The sequence below is a fragment of the Ascaphus truei genome, chromosome 18, assembly GCF_040206685.1.
Source record: "Ascaphus truei isolate aAscTru1 chromosome 18, aAscTru1.hap1, whole genome shotgun sequence".
Lineage (NCBI taxonomy): Eukaryota > Metazoa > Chordata > Amphibia > Anura > Ascaphidae > Ascaphus > Ascaphus truei.
In genome coordinates this window covers 41,770,858-41,788,187 of record NC_134500.1, presented here as the reverse complement: position 1 = coordinate 41,788,187, position 17,330 = coordinate 41,770,858, and the positions used below count along the sequence as shown (strand labels likewise).

The 17,330-nt window shown below is 45.1% G+C and overlaps 2 protein-coding genes across 2 annotated transcripts; one reads left to right on the top strand and one right to left on the bottom strand.

Annotated features, from left to right (window-relative positions):
• The first annotated feature begins 469 nt into the window (after window positions 1-469).
• LOC142469311 (histone H1-like) lies at window positions 470-1,322 on the top strand. The gene has a single exon (XM_075576241.1). It carries the CDS (start codon window positions 470-472, stop codon window positions 1,142-1,144), a length of 675 nt encoding a protein of 224 aa, XP_075432356.1. The 3' UTR covers window positions 1,145-1,322.
• Window positions 1,323-2,633: 1,311 nt separating this feature from the next.
• LOC142469239 (histone H3-like) lies at window positions 2,634-3,044 on the bottom strand. Its single transcript, XM_075576194.1, has one exon. It carries the CDS (start codon window positions 3,042-3,044, stop codon window positions 2,634-2,636), a length of 411 nt encoding a protein of 136 aa, XP_075432309.1.
• Window positions 3,045-17,330: the final 14,286 nt, after the last annotated feature.

Genomic DNA, 17,330 nt, shown 5'->3' with positions numbered 1-17,330 from the left:
TTCTTTGTGTCACTGTATGAGGATGGAGGTGGCACATGTAGTCTGAGCAAAGTAAAAGTGACAGAAATAGACAGATATGAAGACAATCTGGCAAATCCCATGATACAGAGCCGAACTTTCACCCATTATTCCTAATTGTGTTTGTACTTTTCCAACAACAAAATGATACAACAGTGAAGAGAATATAATTCCTTATAAATGAAATGCAAGAAGGGGAATTGTAGTAATAATTAGAGGATAAAATGCCCTTTTCTTGCAGCCTCAGAAACACAAAGTCAGAGCAGTGTTTGTGATCCAGGAGGATGAGAGACAGGGGCGGGGCACATTGATTATAACCAATGAGAGAGAAGCTCACTCCGACCACTAACCAATCACAGAGCAGCAGGCTGTGTATATAACTCCCGGCAGCTCCCCGCCCCAGTATAACTTTCTGTCACTGTGTTCCGGGATTTTACCTGCTGCAGCTGAAATGGCCGAGACCGCTCCTGCCCCTCCTCCTCCAGCTGAAAGCTCCGCCAAGAAGAAGCAGCCGAAGAAAGCGGCGGGAGCCTCGAAAAGCCGCCCAGCAAAGTCCGGTCCCAGCGTGTCCGATCTTCTAGTGAGAGCTGTGTCCGCATCTAAAGAGCGCAGCGGGGTCTCCCTGTCCGCTCTGAAGAAGGCTCTGGCTGCAGGAGGCTACGATGTGGAGAAGAATAACAGCCGCCTGAAGCTGGCTCTTAAGGGCTTGGTGAGCAAGGAAACCCTGATCCAGCTGAAAGGGAGCGGAGCCTCCGGATCGTTCAAGCTGAATAAGAAGCAGCTGGAGAGCAAGGAGAAGGCGGCCAGGAAACAGGAGGCGGGGAAACCCAAGAAGCCAGCGGCAAGGAAACAACCCGCCAAGAAGCCAGCGGCAAGGAAACAACCCGCCAAGTCCCCCAAGAAGCCCAAAAAGGCTCCTGCGGGAGTGAAGAAAAGCCCGAAAAAGGTGAAGAAACCTGCGGCCGCCAAGAAGGCAGCAAAAAGTCCGAAGAAGTCTAAAGTTGCCAAGCCCAAGAAGGCTGTGAAGAGCCCGGCGGCTAAAAAGGTTGCAAAGCCCAAAGCTGCTAAGAGTCCAGCTAAGGCCAAGGCAGCAAAGCCCAAGAGGGCAGCAGCTTCTAAGAAGTGAGACCGAGAACTTCAGCCTCTTACAAACACAAAGGCTCTTTTAAGAGCCACCACAACCCCACAAAGAGAGCTCTGCACATAATGTGTAACTTAGAATGTGTCTCCATCTTATCACATGCAATGGTTTGTTTTACACCGGAGAACAGGCAAAGAAAATAAACCTAGTATGGACACTCGGACACCAACTGGATGTGAAATGAAAGATACAAAATCAACTCTTTAATAACCAAAATTATAATGATGGGTTTTAATACGAGTATTAAACGCTAGGATCCTAAGGTCTGAACACTGTTCAGTGTTCTGGATCAGTAAATATGACTGCGAGTAAACCTAAGTGTGTAACAAGCAGTGGTGGACTAGTGGATAAATCAACCACTGTCCCAAAGGAATCAGTCATGTGGTCACTGTAACGGACTACCGTAGAGCTACAATCAGTGTAGTTGCTGTATCAACCCAGACCCTAGCCTGGTCTGCCTCGTTGGCACAGCGCACTATATAGATAGATATCCAAATCAGCAAGTGAGGATACTACTATAATGTGGTGAAAAGAGACCTCGCCTCATTAGTGTAAACAGGTATTCACCCTAGGCCAGTGTTTGCCATTAGTAATTTGCAGCTATCAGTACTTACCTAAGCGCACACCCTGTAAGATTTGTTCCTTACCTCAGATCCTTATAAGGACTGTTGTTTAGTGTGTTACTTGAATCTCATAGAACACACTACTACTTTAGACCCTGAACCTATACGGTTCCAGTATTGAAGGTCAGAACACCTTCAGGTCGTTGTTTTTAATACCCAATAGTTTACATACTTGTTGCAGTTAATAGTTATGTTTTAAACCATTCATTCATCACCAGAGTGTGAACTTGAGTGCTATATTTGGGTTCTATCTCTACCCCACCTTCTTCTGTGCATATACCCAAAGCACCGTTCACCATTTACTTGTCAGTGGCAGAAGCAGGGGCTCCCCTATTACTTTACATTAAAAGATCAGTACATTGTGGAGGTAACAATAATAGATAATTATGTAGTTAGGGTACAGTGGGCGCTAAACAATGAGCAAACAGACAGGAACCTATCAAGTATCAAGCACAAAAGTTCCCATAAAACTTCAGTTTGATCTCCGGAGGCACATGAAAGTGACGTAGGAGGGGGAGAATTACTACACTTTCTATGTACAACATATGAAATCAGACTAGCCAGGTTTCTTTTTAGTTACGTGTGCCTATATATAGCGTACAAAAATGATTGTATGTGTATATAAAACATCTTAAACTTATATGCACAACTACCGAATAACTACCGAATATGCCTTTATCTACATTGTCACGCCTAAAAGGGATGTGGATAAGTCTCCTTTGTAATTCTCTATATGGAGATCACTATACGTATCTGTTAATATTGATCTACTAGCCAATTTGATTGATAATTTGGTGGCTCTGAAAAGAGCCTTTATTGTTCTGGGTGTAAATGAAGTGGGTGCAGTTAGCCTAAGCTCTCTCCCCTCTGATCCTGCGGGCCAGCTGGATGTCCTTGGGCATGATGGTGACCCTCTTGGCGTGGATAGCGCATAGGTTGGTGTCCTCGAAGAGCCCCACCAGATAAGCCTCGCTGGCCTCCTGCAGAGCCATGACGGCCGAGCTCTGAAAGCGTAGATCAGTCTTGAAGTCCTGGGCGATCTCCCGGACCAGGCGCTGGAAGGGCAGCTTGCGGATAAGCAGCTCGGTGGACTTCTGGTAGTGGCGGATCTCCCGGAGAGCCACAGTACCGGGCCGGTAGCGGTGAGGCTTCTTCACTCCGCCGGTGGCCGGAGCGCTCTTTCTGGCAGCCTTGGTCGCTAGCTGCTTACGGGGAGCCTTTCCTCCGGTGGATTTCCGGGCGGTTTGCTTGGTCCGGGCCATCCTTTGCTGTGACAGTGATCCTCTCCGATCCTAACCTAACTCTGACTAAAAATCACTGACCGTTCTGTTCTGACTGACAGATTAAATCTGTCAGTGGTGATATTGGATACCGAGGCTTGAGCCTCATTACTCCAAGTTCTCTTGTTGAGTGTATTGTCGCACTCTTTAGGAAGCTTCTTGATCTGTGTTACTTGCCACAGTTGAGTTGGTTTCACAGGTTCAGCGCTGTGATGGGTCGTGGGTAGTGGTCAAATGGGTTTGCAGAGATCGCAGCAAGCTTCTTGATCAGCGGGTTTGAGTTCTGGTCCAGTTCCTTGTAGAATTTCTTGTTGAGCTTCTTTAGATGTTCATCTAACATCTCGATACCCAGTTCCCTATGAAGGTCTGCTATTCTTGTAGGAAGTGGAGCGTTGGACGCAATCCGCAGCGCCTTGTTCTGTAATTTTTGGAGAGATGATCTTTGATGTTGGTGGCAACCACTCCACACCGGGGAGGCGTATGTCATTGTGGGTCTAATGATCGCCTTGATCACATTGACTTTGCTCTTGATGGGCATGGTCCTTGTCTTCAGCAGAGGGTACAGTGCTGCCAGCTTGGTTGTTGCCTTCTGTTGAATCTTCTCAATGTGGTTTCTCCAGCTTAGTTTGCTATCTAGGATTACACCTAGGTAAGAGCTGTTTGGCTCCCATTTGACAGCCTCTCCGTTGAGGGTGATTGGCGGGTGTGCCTTGATCCTCTTTTTGGTAAACAGTGTAGCTGTAGTCTTGCTGGAGTTCAGTCCTACTTGCCAGTCGCTGTACCATGTTGATAGCATGTCTAGTGCTTTCTGGATGTTCTTAGCTACTTCTTTCTCTCTGAAGGACTGGGAGATGACTGCCACATCGTCTGCGTAGAGTGCCAGTTGAGTCTTGTGGAGGTCTGTGGGGATGTCATTCATGAAGAGGTTGAAAAGGAAAGGTCCCAGGACTGATCCCTGTGGCACGCCAGCGCGGATGGGGCGTGTTGTTGAGAGCTCTTCCCGCACAGCCACGTGGAATGTGCGCTCCCGCAAGTAGCTTGCAGTCAGCTTAATCAGGTAGTTTGGGAATTTCAGGTTGATCATTTTGTGCAGTAGTCCTTCATGCCAAACTCTGTCAAACGCTTTGGCCACGTCCAAGAAGACAACTCCAGTTGATTTGTGGATGTTGAATCCATGGCTTGACTAAAAATCAGGAAAAGTGCTAGGTATTTATAGAAGATGGATCGCTGCGATTGGCTGCTTTGTGACCCGCACCTCGCTTTGATTGGTTCTAGGAAAACCGTTGGGGTTTTCAAACATCCCGCCTAATCTAAGTCCGAGATCGTCCTAATTAAATTAGGATATATTTAGCGTCTGAAAGCAGGACAATGAAAAAGATGTATTGTAATAACATTAGTGTTTGCACAGATCCAGCACAGAGCTCTCTGACACGGAACATGTATTTATACCAAACATACAAATGATCTATAATCGGTAAAATGAGGGGTTTTCTTTCCCGGTTCTTTATTGGTTCATCTTCTTATAAAGTTTACATTGTGTTATTATAAACCCGAACACAAAGACACAAAGACAGCGGAGCAGCGCGGCTCTTTATCTTTATTTAAATTCGTGCAGTTCATAAATCACCACACGGTGGCAGTGCTGTTCTATAAATGGGGCTTCCCTAAATGTATACTCGCTGTCACTGCTGTGTGTTATCTGATCAGTTCCTAACGTGGATCTTTGGGTTCCCCCTAATGCTCCAGTCACATTACTTTCCTCTCAATCATAATACCAAGACTATATATTTATATACACAATCTGTTATCATTTTTTCCTATTTATTTAATTACCTCACTGCTTATGAAATATTAAATAACAATGTAAATCACACTTACAAAAGCTGATACATTTAAACATCATCGGTACTGTATATTTATATCTCCATTTTTTTCTGTGTTCTCAGAAAAATATTAGCCTTTAAGCAGACTATTTAATTATGTGTTACATGTTGCTATGTTTTTACATCAATTTCCAATGTTTATCTATTTCACAATTTAGGCAGACCTGGATAGGGTATATTTCCATTGATTCAACGTGTGTATAATCAACACTGGCCACAGGTGACTTGTTAATAAGAAATGAGCATGCTGCTATTGCTAAACCCTGCAACACTCATTAACTGATAGCAGATACAATATCTGTGCCATATATATTAGCATACATAGGATTATATAGATTTTCATTATACCTAGACATATATTTTTATGAACTTCATTCATGCTCATTTCTTATTAAAAAGTCACCTGTGACCAGTGTTGATTAATGCTGGATTAATTGCTATATATTGCAAACTAGTGCATCACTCATCATTAGCCTTCGAAAAAGTCTTACGCAGAGACAAAACGCGTTAGGACGACACAGCGACACTACGTCATCACTGGTGGACTGGAAGCTGGCCGGTCCGGACCCCCGCTGTCTCTGGCTGTCGGTGCGGGGAGCACTTGGTTTCCTGCCTGTCTCTGGGACAATCACCTAACAGGGAGGCTCTCCATCGATGCAGCCCAAGAAAGAGTGAGGCAGATTTGGTATCTATACCGCTGACTACCCGGATGATCTACTTGGACCTCTGCCAGTGACGGGGTGATATATATCACTATCATGCATGGCCCATAGCGTGATATTGTTTCACATTTAATATTTAAAATAATGGGGAATAGGCTCACTCACAAAGGTCAAAGAATTAAGAGCATGTAGTGATATATATCACACCGTCACTGGCAGAGGTCCAAGTAGATCATCCGGGTAGTATATTGTGACATAGTCCAAAAATGTTAGGCAGCTTTCTGCCCCGTTTTAGGTCAGAAAGTGCAGAAATAGTTAAAAATGATCCATTCCACAGCTTCACATTAACTCAGGCTGCTGGATGGAAAATCCAGACCACAGATTACAATGGGTCTAGTTTTCCCTCACCTGCTCTTCTAATCACTTGCACAGGTGTTTAGAGCAGAGAGGTTTGCTTTTCAGTCTCTCTCCTTAGTGCCTGGAGGCTGGGGGTTTCACTGCTCTCCTGTATCCAGTTTAGGGGTGGACGGCCCCTCCAAGTATCACAGTACCAGAGGATTTGCCTGGACACTTGGGACCGAGTTCCCACCATGAACAGATAAGACAAAACAAATGTTTATTGCTGTGGCTAAAAGACTGTGCTGTATCTAGTGACCCTAAATGAGAGGGCATTGTTTTAAGCTGGGGAACCAGGTTAGTTGGCCAGCAGCAGTTAGAGGCTGATTCTGATGTGTAGTTAGATCCCTGAAAGGGATAGGATTTCTTTATATGATTTGGTTTTTATTTCTTAAAAGTGACACTGTGTAAAATGCTATGACACTGATATAAGTGAACCGCTGAATGAAAATGTCTGAGTGCCTCTAACCTACACATGTTAAAGCTGCAGTACCTTACTTGGATGAAAATAAAGCAGGCAGAAGCCTGAGTTAAGCAACGTAATACTTTGCATGTTCCTGTTTGTTGTATAAATAACCCTAGAAGACTGTGTCGGGAAGAACCCAGACAGACGTCAGCGCTACAAAAGAGGGGCGTTTGTCACATATGGTGGAGAATGCGGGTCGACACTAAAAAGTCTGTGGGTTTGCAAATAAATGCGGGGGTTTAAAATGTCCGCCCAGCTAAACTAAAGTACAGATGCTATGAGTGAAATCTGTCCCACTGTGTATATCAGTTGTGCTTCTAGCATACACAGAGAATGTGCGAAGTGTGGATGCAATAGCACCCTGAACCCAAACAGAAAACCAAAATGTTTTGCTGAAGAAAAAAAAATTGCATCTAGCAAGTGCTGTTTGTAAAGCTTATGCCTTTTGCTGAAGTGAGTGAATTTGCAGCTAGCAAGTGCTGTATGTAAGTTGCTGAAGTGAGTGAAATTGCAGCTAGCAATTTGCCTCTGCCGGGTTTCTAAAATGGCAGACGTGAAATGTTTGTTTTGTAATGTACATAATCATGAAAAACAGTGTCCCTTCAGGCCATACGATGATGATGGTGACGAATCGTATGTGGCCCCTGGAGGAGAGCCGTACCCACAGATGAATTTAGTATGTTGGGCCTGTCGTGAAGTAGGTCACATGGAAGATGTGTGCCCCAAAATTTTCAAAGACAAACAGCTGCAAAAGCAAGCAACGCTCTGTGAGTGCAAGCAAAATGTGGACGCTACCAGTGAATGTGTGCCCAGTACCACTGATATCTCTGGAGCTAATAAAGCAAAGAGAAAGAAGAAGAAAAAGAAAACTGTTCCTCAAGTTACAAGGGAAGTGACCGAGCCACTTGAACCTGCGCTGTCAGGACATGCGTCAGAAAGGCGCCGAGATGTGCTGCAGGCCGGAGTGACCGGCAGAATTGTCACGGGAACAGTGGCAAAGGAAAAGGAGGAGCAAAGGGAAGCTGAATCCTTGATCCAGGATAAAGAGGCTTTGGTTTCTGCACTCCAAGCTGCCCGCCATGATTATGAAGTCCTGCGGCAGGATTTGGTGAAGGAGCGAGAATGTTGGAAGAAGGAGCAAGAAGCTAACAATAAGGAGCGAGAAGCGAACGCCGAGTTACAGAGGTGTATACTCCCAGCTTTACAAGAGCACGAGGCTTTGAAGAAAACAGGGTCTCTCTTACAGAGTGAACTGGAAGAGGTGACAACTAGTCTGGAAAAGGCCAACACCGTGATTGCTATCCTAAAACAGAAATACGGGAAAACTCACGCCTGGAGGGCCACGGTCTGAACACAGAGCTGGGAATATTGAAAGAAACCTGTGAGAATGCCCTGAGTAATTTAGAGACTGTAAAGAGAGAGAATGTAATTTTGACACAGAAAAATTTAGACTTGACTGACCAGATCAGTGAAGGTGATAAGAAGCTTCACCAAGCAGGAAAAGTGGAGAAGCAATTGATCCAGGAAAAGTTAGAAATGCAAGAAGAGCTACAGAAGCAGATGGCTGAGCGTGAGATACAGTGCGCTGAAAGGGAGGAGGTGTCCGTCCGTCAGGTGGTCTGCCTGACTTTGCACTATGAAAGCGAGATGGCCGATATCCACAAGCAGCTGGACCACACGGCAAATGAGGGGGCCCGGCGGCAGCTGGAGCTGGACAAGACCAGAGAGGAGAACCTGCAGCTGCAGAAGAATAGAGAAAAGGAAACAGAGTTAAATCTTGCTCTGAAACAGATGACAGACATGGAATCGCGACTCAACTCCAAAGAAGTTGAATTAGCAGCCGCACTGAGTGGAAAAAGAAATACAGAAGGACTGCAACAAAGACGCTACCAGGACATGAGAGAAGCTGCTAAAGAGGTTCAGTCGGGCTATCAATCCTCACTCCTAACCAAGCAAGTTGTACGTTCCTATACGTGTATCTTCAATGCTGTTGCAATATTACGATTTGCTATAAAGATGAAGTTGGAGAAAGAGATTCCAAGGCTAAAAGAGACACGGTCACAAAAGGAGACCAAGGAAAGTAAACTCAATGCCCTCACTGATAACAAAGAGGAAGGAGAAAGAATTGATTTTGATTGTGCTGCTGTTATTCCAGAAACAGATAGGCACCCTCCTGAGAATACTGAGAATATACTCCCTGATCTGGGATTCAAAAATCCAGATCCTCAATTTCATGTATGTTGTCCAGATGATTATCAAACTAGTGAACACACCCAGGCCACCACAGAAGATGTTTTAGCCAAGTGGGTGGCAGTTCCTGAAAACACAAACTTGATGAAAAATCCTGATGACGTTGTTAATATGGACTACATTTGTACAGAGGCAACTAGGTTTCCAAAACCCAAAGGCCTGGTAATGGCCTCAAAAGGGAAATCAAAGATTGAAAAGAAAAAGAGACTCGGGTCAACGCTGCGCCTGAATAGTTCCAGATCTCGCCACTCTGGACAACAGTGGGGAGCCAAGGAGAATCCGGTCCGAGTGTCTCGTCAGTGGCTGAAGAAACAGTCCAGTCATTTGCAGGCTGCAGCGGGTGTTGAAATAAAGTCAGAGGCTGTAATGGACTGGAAGTCAAAAGAAAAAAAAAATGTTTGGGGAACTGACCGATATTTTTTTTATTACACCTGTGGACTATGTCACGGACACTTAACTTTGCAAATAAGCTAGTGTAGTTATGCTATATTAGGCCTCTAGAATAAGAATTTTGTAACTATTGCAATGTTATATTGGTTCTCTGTGTTGAAAATGTAGGTAAAACTACAAATTAATATACAGGGTTGATGGCCCTTAAGATTACAAGGCTGTAGTATAAGAAAAAAAAATATATTGGTAGCTTACAATATAGAAAAAATGCCCTTTTCGGTTGGTAAATATTGAATGAGGTTCATATTATAGAGTAGAAAAACCCAGGAGGTAATAGAAACTGTCTGGTTTTGTGAGTATATTTAACATATCCTGGGTTATAAGAATGTGTGCTAGACATTTATTTTTCAAAATAGTTCCCAAATAGAGAGCAACAAAATATGTTTGCCAAGTAGTCTCTTATGACAAAACCTATAGTCCATAATTGCCGTGGGAAAAAAAAAAGTTAATATTCGTGTCATGTGAATGCTTAATATTGTACTGGGGAGTTAGCTTAAGTATTTCAGGTAGGACGCTCACCCCAGTGAGGTCCATGGCCGCTCACCCCAGTAGGTGTGAGCTGGGGAGGGGGATATGTGACATAGTCCAAAGATGTTAGGCAGATTTCTGCCCCGTTTTATGTCAGAAAGTGCAGAAATAGTTAAAAATGATCCATTCCACAGCGTCACATTAACTCAGGCTGCTGGATGGAAAATCCAGACCACAGTTTACAATGTGTCTAGTTCTCCCTCCCCTGCTCTTCTAATCACTTGCACAGGTATTTAGAGCAGAGAGGTTTGCTTTTCAGTCTCTCTCCTTAGAGCCTGGAGGCTGGGGGTATCGCTGCTCCTCTGTATCCAGTTTCGGGGTGGACGGCCCCTCCAAGTATCACAGTACCAGAGGATTTGCCTGGACACTTGGGACCGAGTTCCCACCACGAACAGATAAGACAAAACAAATGTTTATTGCTGTTGCTAAAAGACTGTGCTGTATCTAGTGACCCTAAATGAGAGGGCATTGTTTTAAGCTTGGAAACCAGGTTAGTTGGCTAGCAGCAGTTAGAGGCTGATTCTGATGTGTAGTTAGATCCCTGAAAGGGATAGGATTTCTTTATATGATTTGGTTTTTATTTCTTAAAAGTGACACTGTGTGAAATGCTATGACACTGATATAAGTGAACCGCTGAATGAAAATGTCTGAGTGCCTCTAACCTACACATGTTAAAGCTGCAGTACCTTACTTGGATGAAAATAAAGCAGGCAGAAGCCTGAGTTAAGCAACGTAATACTTTGCATGTTCCTGTTTGTTGTATAATTAACCCTAGAAGACTGTGTCGGGAAGAACCCAGACAGACGTCAGCGCTAAAAAAGAGGGACGTTTGTCACAATATATACATACTAGCTGATATACAAGGCGTTGCCCGGGATTGAATTCTCCCGCTCCCCCTCTCTCTCCGCTCACACCTATCTCCGCTCCCGCACCCACCCCATTGACACCTCCATCCGTCCCCCGTTCACACCTCCGTTCCCCCCCCCTTCACATCGGTGATGTGACTGACTCGGTGGGTGACTGAATGACTGACTGGGTGGAGGTGGGTGTGGGTGACTGAGTGAGTGACTGGGTGGGTGAATGAGTGAGTTACTGGGTGGGTGACTGAATGACTAGGTGGGTGTTGGTGACTGAATGAATGACTGGGTGGGTGGGTGACTGAGTGGGTGGGTGAGTGGGTGACTGTGTGGCTTGGTGAGTGACTGAGTTGGTTAGTGACTGGGTTGGTGGGTGATTTACTGACTGACTAACTCGGTGAGTGGGTGGGTGATTGACTGGGTAAGTGACTTTTAGTTAGTGGCATCTCACATCTCTCCCCCACTGCATGTCTCCCCCCTGCATGTCTCCCCCCGCATGTTTCCTCCCCCCTGCATGTCTCCCCCCACATGACCCCCCCCCCGCATACATCAGGCGGCAACGGAGCCATACAGGTAGCAGAACCTTTCATGAGGCGGTGGAGGAAGGTTCAGAAGGCGGAAGGGTGGGTGGGAGGGACGGGGGGAGGGCGAGACACATCGCATAACGGGAGGTGGCAGAGGAAGCTTTCGGCAGTGTGGGTGGGAGTCACGGGTGGGTGGAGAGGCGGACTGGGAGGAGCCTGAGGAAGCTTTCGGCAGTGTGGTTGGGGGGGGGGGGGGCGAGACACACCGGCCAATGAGAGCCGTGGGAGGGCGGGACACACGGGGGGGTGAGACACACAGGCCAATAAGAGCCGTGAGTAAGAGCCGTGAGAGGGCGGGCGGACCGACGGAACAATCAAATTGTTTACAGGGACGCAAAAACAACACTTTCAGTATATTTTATATATATATATATATATATATATATATACACATACATACATACATACATACATACACACATACATACATACATACATACGGATTAGCTTGGGCACCTGTTTGGACATCGTTCCGATTGTAAAGAACACATTACATTTAATAAAGTATATTTCACTATACTTCTGAGTCTTTGGGTAGAGGGGACAGACAGGGAAATATGTTGTAGTTTTATTTCTATCTGCCTTATTCCCCACACACTATCTTTTGGACTCAGTCTGGACTCTCAGAGTCCCCCCTCAACCTTATATACAGTTGGGGTACCCAAAACCCCTTTACTGGTTGTGGGTCACCTGGGCACTAGCTGAGGTACCCCATTAACATAGGAATTCCCTCAGCTACAGGAATCTATGTTTTATCCCTGTGTCCCATTCTCCTTTCTGGGCTGTGCTGAAGCAGGGTACCCTATTGGTGAGTCACACTTGCATTTACAAAAGGAGATATTGTCGGGACAATGTGCCTACATGCATCTGAGAATTAGGCATGATTCTCGAGTACATTTATGGGGGGGACCGACAACTCCTAGTCACATTCTGTCAACGGATCATCCGCAAAACCCCCCTTGAAACTCATACCCTAGCAAACCCTGCTTGCTGGCATGCCCGGAAAGGGAAAACACAAACACTGCTCTTATTGCATACTTACAACAGAATGGTACAATGTCACTGTGGCCAAAGCTAACTCTCTTGGACCCTTATACACGTATCAGGGGTAACCAAAATGGGCTTAACCTTTATTTGAGAGCCTGGTTACCCCCTACCGTCACACCAGCATCTATGCAGATGCCCTGGCTGATTGTATGGAGTCTTATAACAAATATATAAAACATTACAAAGTGCACTTTAATAAAGTATGGACTCTGGGGAATCTTATATTTATAAGGAAAATTGGATATTTGGGCTATTTGATATTTGGATATCAGGAGTCTGGGGGACACTGGGTTGCCCCGATGTAATTCATCCCGCATAACAGCAAATCATGCCTGCTCGCTGGGGAGAATTAAAGGACTACCGGTAACTTTGGCCCCCGAACTCCTGCAAACAAAATGATTGCATCTCTACCCAAATACCCACCTAAAACTTGCACGTAAGAAGTTTTGCTGTTCTAGGGCAAAGGAAACATGTAAACAGGAAAGCAGGGGTCATTTTATTTTCCACATGTATAATCCCTGGTCCATTGCTTATGGTGCTATGTAGCTACCAGGGACCCTACAGATTCAGGGGTAACCAGATGTACTTAAACCTTTAATGTATAGCCTGGTTACCTCACCCCGTCACAGCCTACGTCATTTCCCTACTAACGGATGAGAAAGGTAGTTAGTGATTAATGCGCTCAGCGCTGGATCCTAATTATTCATATGATGCAAATAGATTCACAGAATGGGGCTAGTGAGATTAATGAAGATGTAAAGTACTCTGTGGGGCCAAATGATCCCTGAAGATAAGGCTATTGAAAAATCCCCTATGTGTTCCTCATGGGGATGGTCCCTTGACTCACAAAATAACACAATGGTCAGAATAAAATCAAATCAAAGATACTCACATATATTGCCCCAATCTGAATATCCTGAGTGGAGTTCACTTTATCTCCCGTACACGAAACACGTAGAAGGGTGCTAACCTCCGCTTGTTTTATGGATTAATAAAGGATCATTCTTCAGCTATTTCTTGGTGACCCACTCATTTGGCTGTGCGCCAGTTCTCCTTTTTCAACATTCACTAACGGATGAGGCCTTGGCCTAGGCTTCCCCTCTGTGGAAGAGAGAATGCCCAATGATCAACTACTCTATTGCCTTTCTCAAAGCATCTTTGACGCCCCTGGTCGCTGTCACGGTAACTTATGACAAATAGAACAAACACCAAATATCTGGGTTGAACTGAACGAGGCTTAGATATAATAAAATATATTTATTCCTTAAATAGGTTAACACAGCAATATAGTACAGTAACAAGCAAGAAGTAACACTTACCTTCGAGTTCCCACTATATTACAGGGTCCCGCAGTACACTGTAATACAGGTTCAGTTAAATCCCGCCGCTGCCACCAGTTAATTATACGCTTGTCACGGTAACTTATAACAAGATAAACAAACACCAAATATCTGGGTTCAACTGAACGAGGCTTTGATATAATAAAATATATTTATTCCTTAAAAAGGTGAACACAGCAATATAGTACAATTAACAGGCAAGAAGGTAACACTTACTTAGCGTTGGGGTATGGAGAAGTATTAGCTAGCAATTCTCCAGCAATCCGGTGACATTCAAGGTGACATCAGAAGAACTAGAACTGTAGGGTTGACACAGTTTATATACCTTTGTAACCCTATTCTTAACATTGAATACAGACTATTGGTGAACAATTATCTGTATCCAATCCCTAACGTGGAAGCACAGTTTAACCCATCCCTCACAGCTAGTTAGCCCATGCGTACAGGGACTCTGAGGGTCTTATTTCTGTAGCCCCATAATTAAATCAGGGGCGACGACCAGTCTACCAGATGAAGTATCTGGCAGGATCTTCATTGTTTGTAGGTGTAGATACAACACTTACAAACCACTCCAGTTTGATGCTTCTCCGCCCTCAGGTAAACAGTTAGAGTGGCAGAGTCTTTTGATCAGTACTTGGTTCCTAGACTTTGGGTTGCCCCTCTGACCATTTGCATTCCTTTGTGTGAAGGAATCTGCGCGGGTTTTTATCCCCGCCTTGTAATACAAAATTAAAGTTAAAACACAGACATATTAAAATATCCGGTTCCGTTAGGTCCAGCGAGTCCAAACTTTCCAGATCTTAATGCTGGAACTGGGACATCAAATGATCCAAGTTTCAGACTGCTGTGACCTTCAGGACCAGAGATTCACAAATACCACTTAAACCGTTTCATACTTTAACACAACATTCTCCGCTGTAAAATAAATCACAGTGTGTGTGTGTGGTGCAGACACTGACATTATAATAAAGGAAAAGTACCCGGGTGCTCCCTCTGGATATAGTGCAATGAGGAAATAAATATATAATAAAACGTAATGACCTTATATAGTGGCTAAGGTTCGTTGCTGCTTCCGTGGTCTCTTCCTATGACTCAAAAAAACCCCGTAGGACCTATCCAGGATCCTTATTGGTAAAGAAAAAGGGGGAACACAGGGGGGAGCACAGGTTTGAGAAATATTAAATGTATATGTTCAACGTGAATGGATCAAAAAGTGCTCCTAGATTAATAGGTGCAGGGGTGGCGGTGTATAGAATATAATAATATCATAAACACTTACACGGCCTTGTGTAAGCACTCTCGCGTAAGTGTTTCTTTCCTCTTCTCCTTCTTCCTTTTTTCTTTCATTTCCGTTCTATAGTTGTTCTTCTGCTTTCGTCCAAACGCACGTCTCTTCAATCTCTCAATGAGGTTCAATCGTAAGATGCCACCCTCGGAGCAAGAGATAATTAAAATTGAGGTACAAATGATACAAAGATATAACAGGTACTGTTCAGGTGGTCATAAACTATATATGCAGCAAATCCTGCAAGCACTCACACGTTTGAGCCTGAGGAAGCCCAAACGAGGGCGAAACGCGTAGCTCAAAACCCTAGAGCCTTTTGGATGTTCGTGGCCATCGTCGGGAGTAGGAAGCAGGAACACAGCTCAACGCCCGGACGCGGGCAGAGTCAGCTGAGAGCCAAGCTACCTGCGCAAGTTCCCGCAAGGACTGGCCTTTTGTGCCGTATTTGGTTGTGTAAACCGAGTGTTTTTTAGACTGTTTTTATATGTTTATGTTCATTAAAGCTTAATATAGTTCACATTATCTCATTCTGCCTATTCTTTGCTTGGCAGCAGCGCTGGATTCCTAAGCAGGAGCTTCAAAGATACCTATTCACGGTGTGAGCTCACACATGGCCGTGTGAGCATCTTTGTTTTAGCTTTGTTTATAATTTTTCTCCCTTTCCCCATCAATTGATTTATTGTGTGGAGGACTAAAGTTCCGTTTGTGAACTTTCACGCAGGAGGAGGATAAAGATACCCCCCCCCACCAGGACCGCACTCACACCTGCCCGTGTGAGTGCTTGCAGGATTTTCTGCATATATAGTCTATGACCACCTGAACAGTACCTGTTATATCTTTGTATCATTTGTACCTCAATTTTATTTATCTCTTGCTCCGAGGGTGAAATCTTACAATTGAACCTCATTGAGAGATTGAAGAGACGTGCGTTTGGACGAAAGCAGAAGAACAACTATAGAACGGAAAAGAAAGAAAAAAGGAAGAAGGAGAAGAGGAAAGAAACACTTACGCGAGAGTGCTTACACAAGGCCGTGTAAGTGTTTATGATATTATTATATTCTATACACCACCACCCCTGCACCTATTAATCTAGGAGCATTTTTTTGATCCATTCACATTGAACATATACATTTAATATTTCTCAAACCTGTGCTCTCCCCTGTGTTCCCCCTTTTACTGACATTATAATGAAACATGGGAACAGGGGAACATACAGTTTCCTGACATGACAAGGTGTAAGCCACATTCCTGGACCGCAGTCCAGTTAACCCCTTGCCTCCCTGGTGAGGTCAGGTGGTGGCCATATGGGGTGCAACCCCTTTAATACCGGGCCAACCCCCTCTCCCTCTACACCTCCCCTTCTTAGGCCCACTGGTCCTAACGGGGAGTGGGGCACTGCTGGCATCCTAAACGAACTCAGTCTCAGAGGGATAGTCCTGACGTGAAAGTCCATCAGCATTGCTGTTTTCACTACCCTTTTTGTGCTGAATAGTAAAACTCAAACTCTTGCAAGGCCAAGCTCCACCTTAGCAACTTGGCACTCTCCCCTGATGCCCTCTGCAGCCAACCCGGGGTTGTGGTCTGTGAGGACCGTGAAAGCCCTTCCATACACATAGGGCTGGAGCTTTTTGAGTGCCCACACAATGGTCAAGCGCTCTTTCTCAATGGTGGCATAGGCCACCTCTCTGGGGAGTAGTTTTCGGCTGAGGTACACCACAGGATGCTCTCTGCCGTCATCCCCCACTTGGCTCAACAAAGCCCCAATGCCATAGTCCGAGGCATCAGTCTGTATAAAGAAATGTTTGGTAAAGTCCGGGGCAGCCAGGCCAGTATGGGGGCCCCAGCAAGCGCAGTTTTCAGTGCCTGAAAAGCAGTTTCACAGGCAGGAGTCCAGGTGATGAGCACAGGCAGTTGCTTCTTAGTCAAATCAGTCAGGGGTTTGGCCACGGCGCTGTACTGTGGGACAAACTTCCTATAGTACCCTGCGGTGCCCAAAAATGCCATGACATGTTTGTTGATTTTTGGAACAGGCCACTGAACTATGACTTCACCAAAAACTCATAGAGGCCACTTGGAGTGATGAATGCTGACTTCTCCCTAGCCTTCAGGGTCAGGGGGATTTGCCAATAGCCTTTGCTCAAATCCATAGTTGTCAGATACTTTTCCCCCGCGAGTTCATCCAGTAACTCAGCCATGCGGGGCATGGGGTAGGCATCTGACACCGTCCCAGAGTTGAGCAAGCGGTAGTCCACACAAAACCGGGGGGTCTTGTCCTTCTTAGGGACTAGAACTACCGGGCTTGCCCAAGGACTCTGGGATGGAGTAATTACCCCTAGGGTCAGCATCTCCTCTATCTCCCTTTCCATATTGGTCTTGACCTCTGCTGACACTCTATAAGCGTGCTTATGCAGTGGCTGCAGATCCCCTGTGTGCACTGGGTGTTTTGTGAGATGTGTGGTCCCTGGCATGTCAGTGAAGAGGGCCCTAAACTTAGCTAGCATGTCCCTGGCTTCTACCTGC

Bases quoted from the DNA above. Each gene is read 5' to 3' on its own strand.
- LOC142469311 (XM_075576241.1), top strand. From the start codon at position 470: ATGGCCGAGACCGCTCCTGCCCCTCCTCCTCCAGCTGAAAGCTCCGCC.
- LOC142469239 (XM_075576194.1), bottom strand. From the start codon at position 3,044: ATGGCCCGGACCAAGCAAACCGCCCGGAAATCCACCGGAGGAAAGGCT.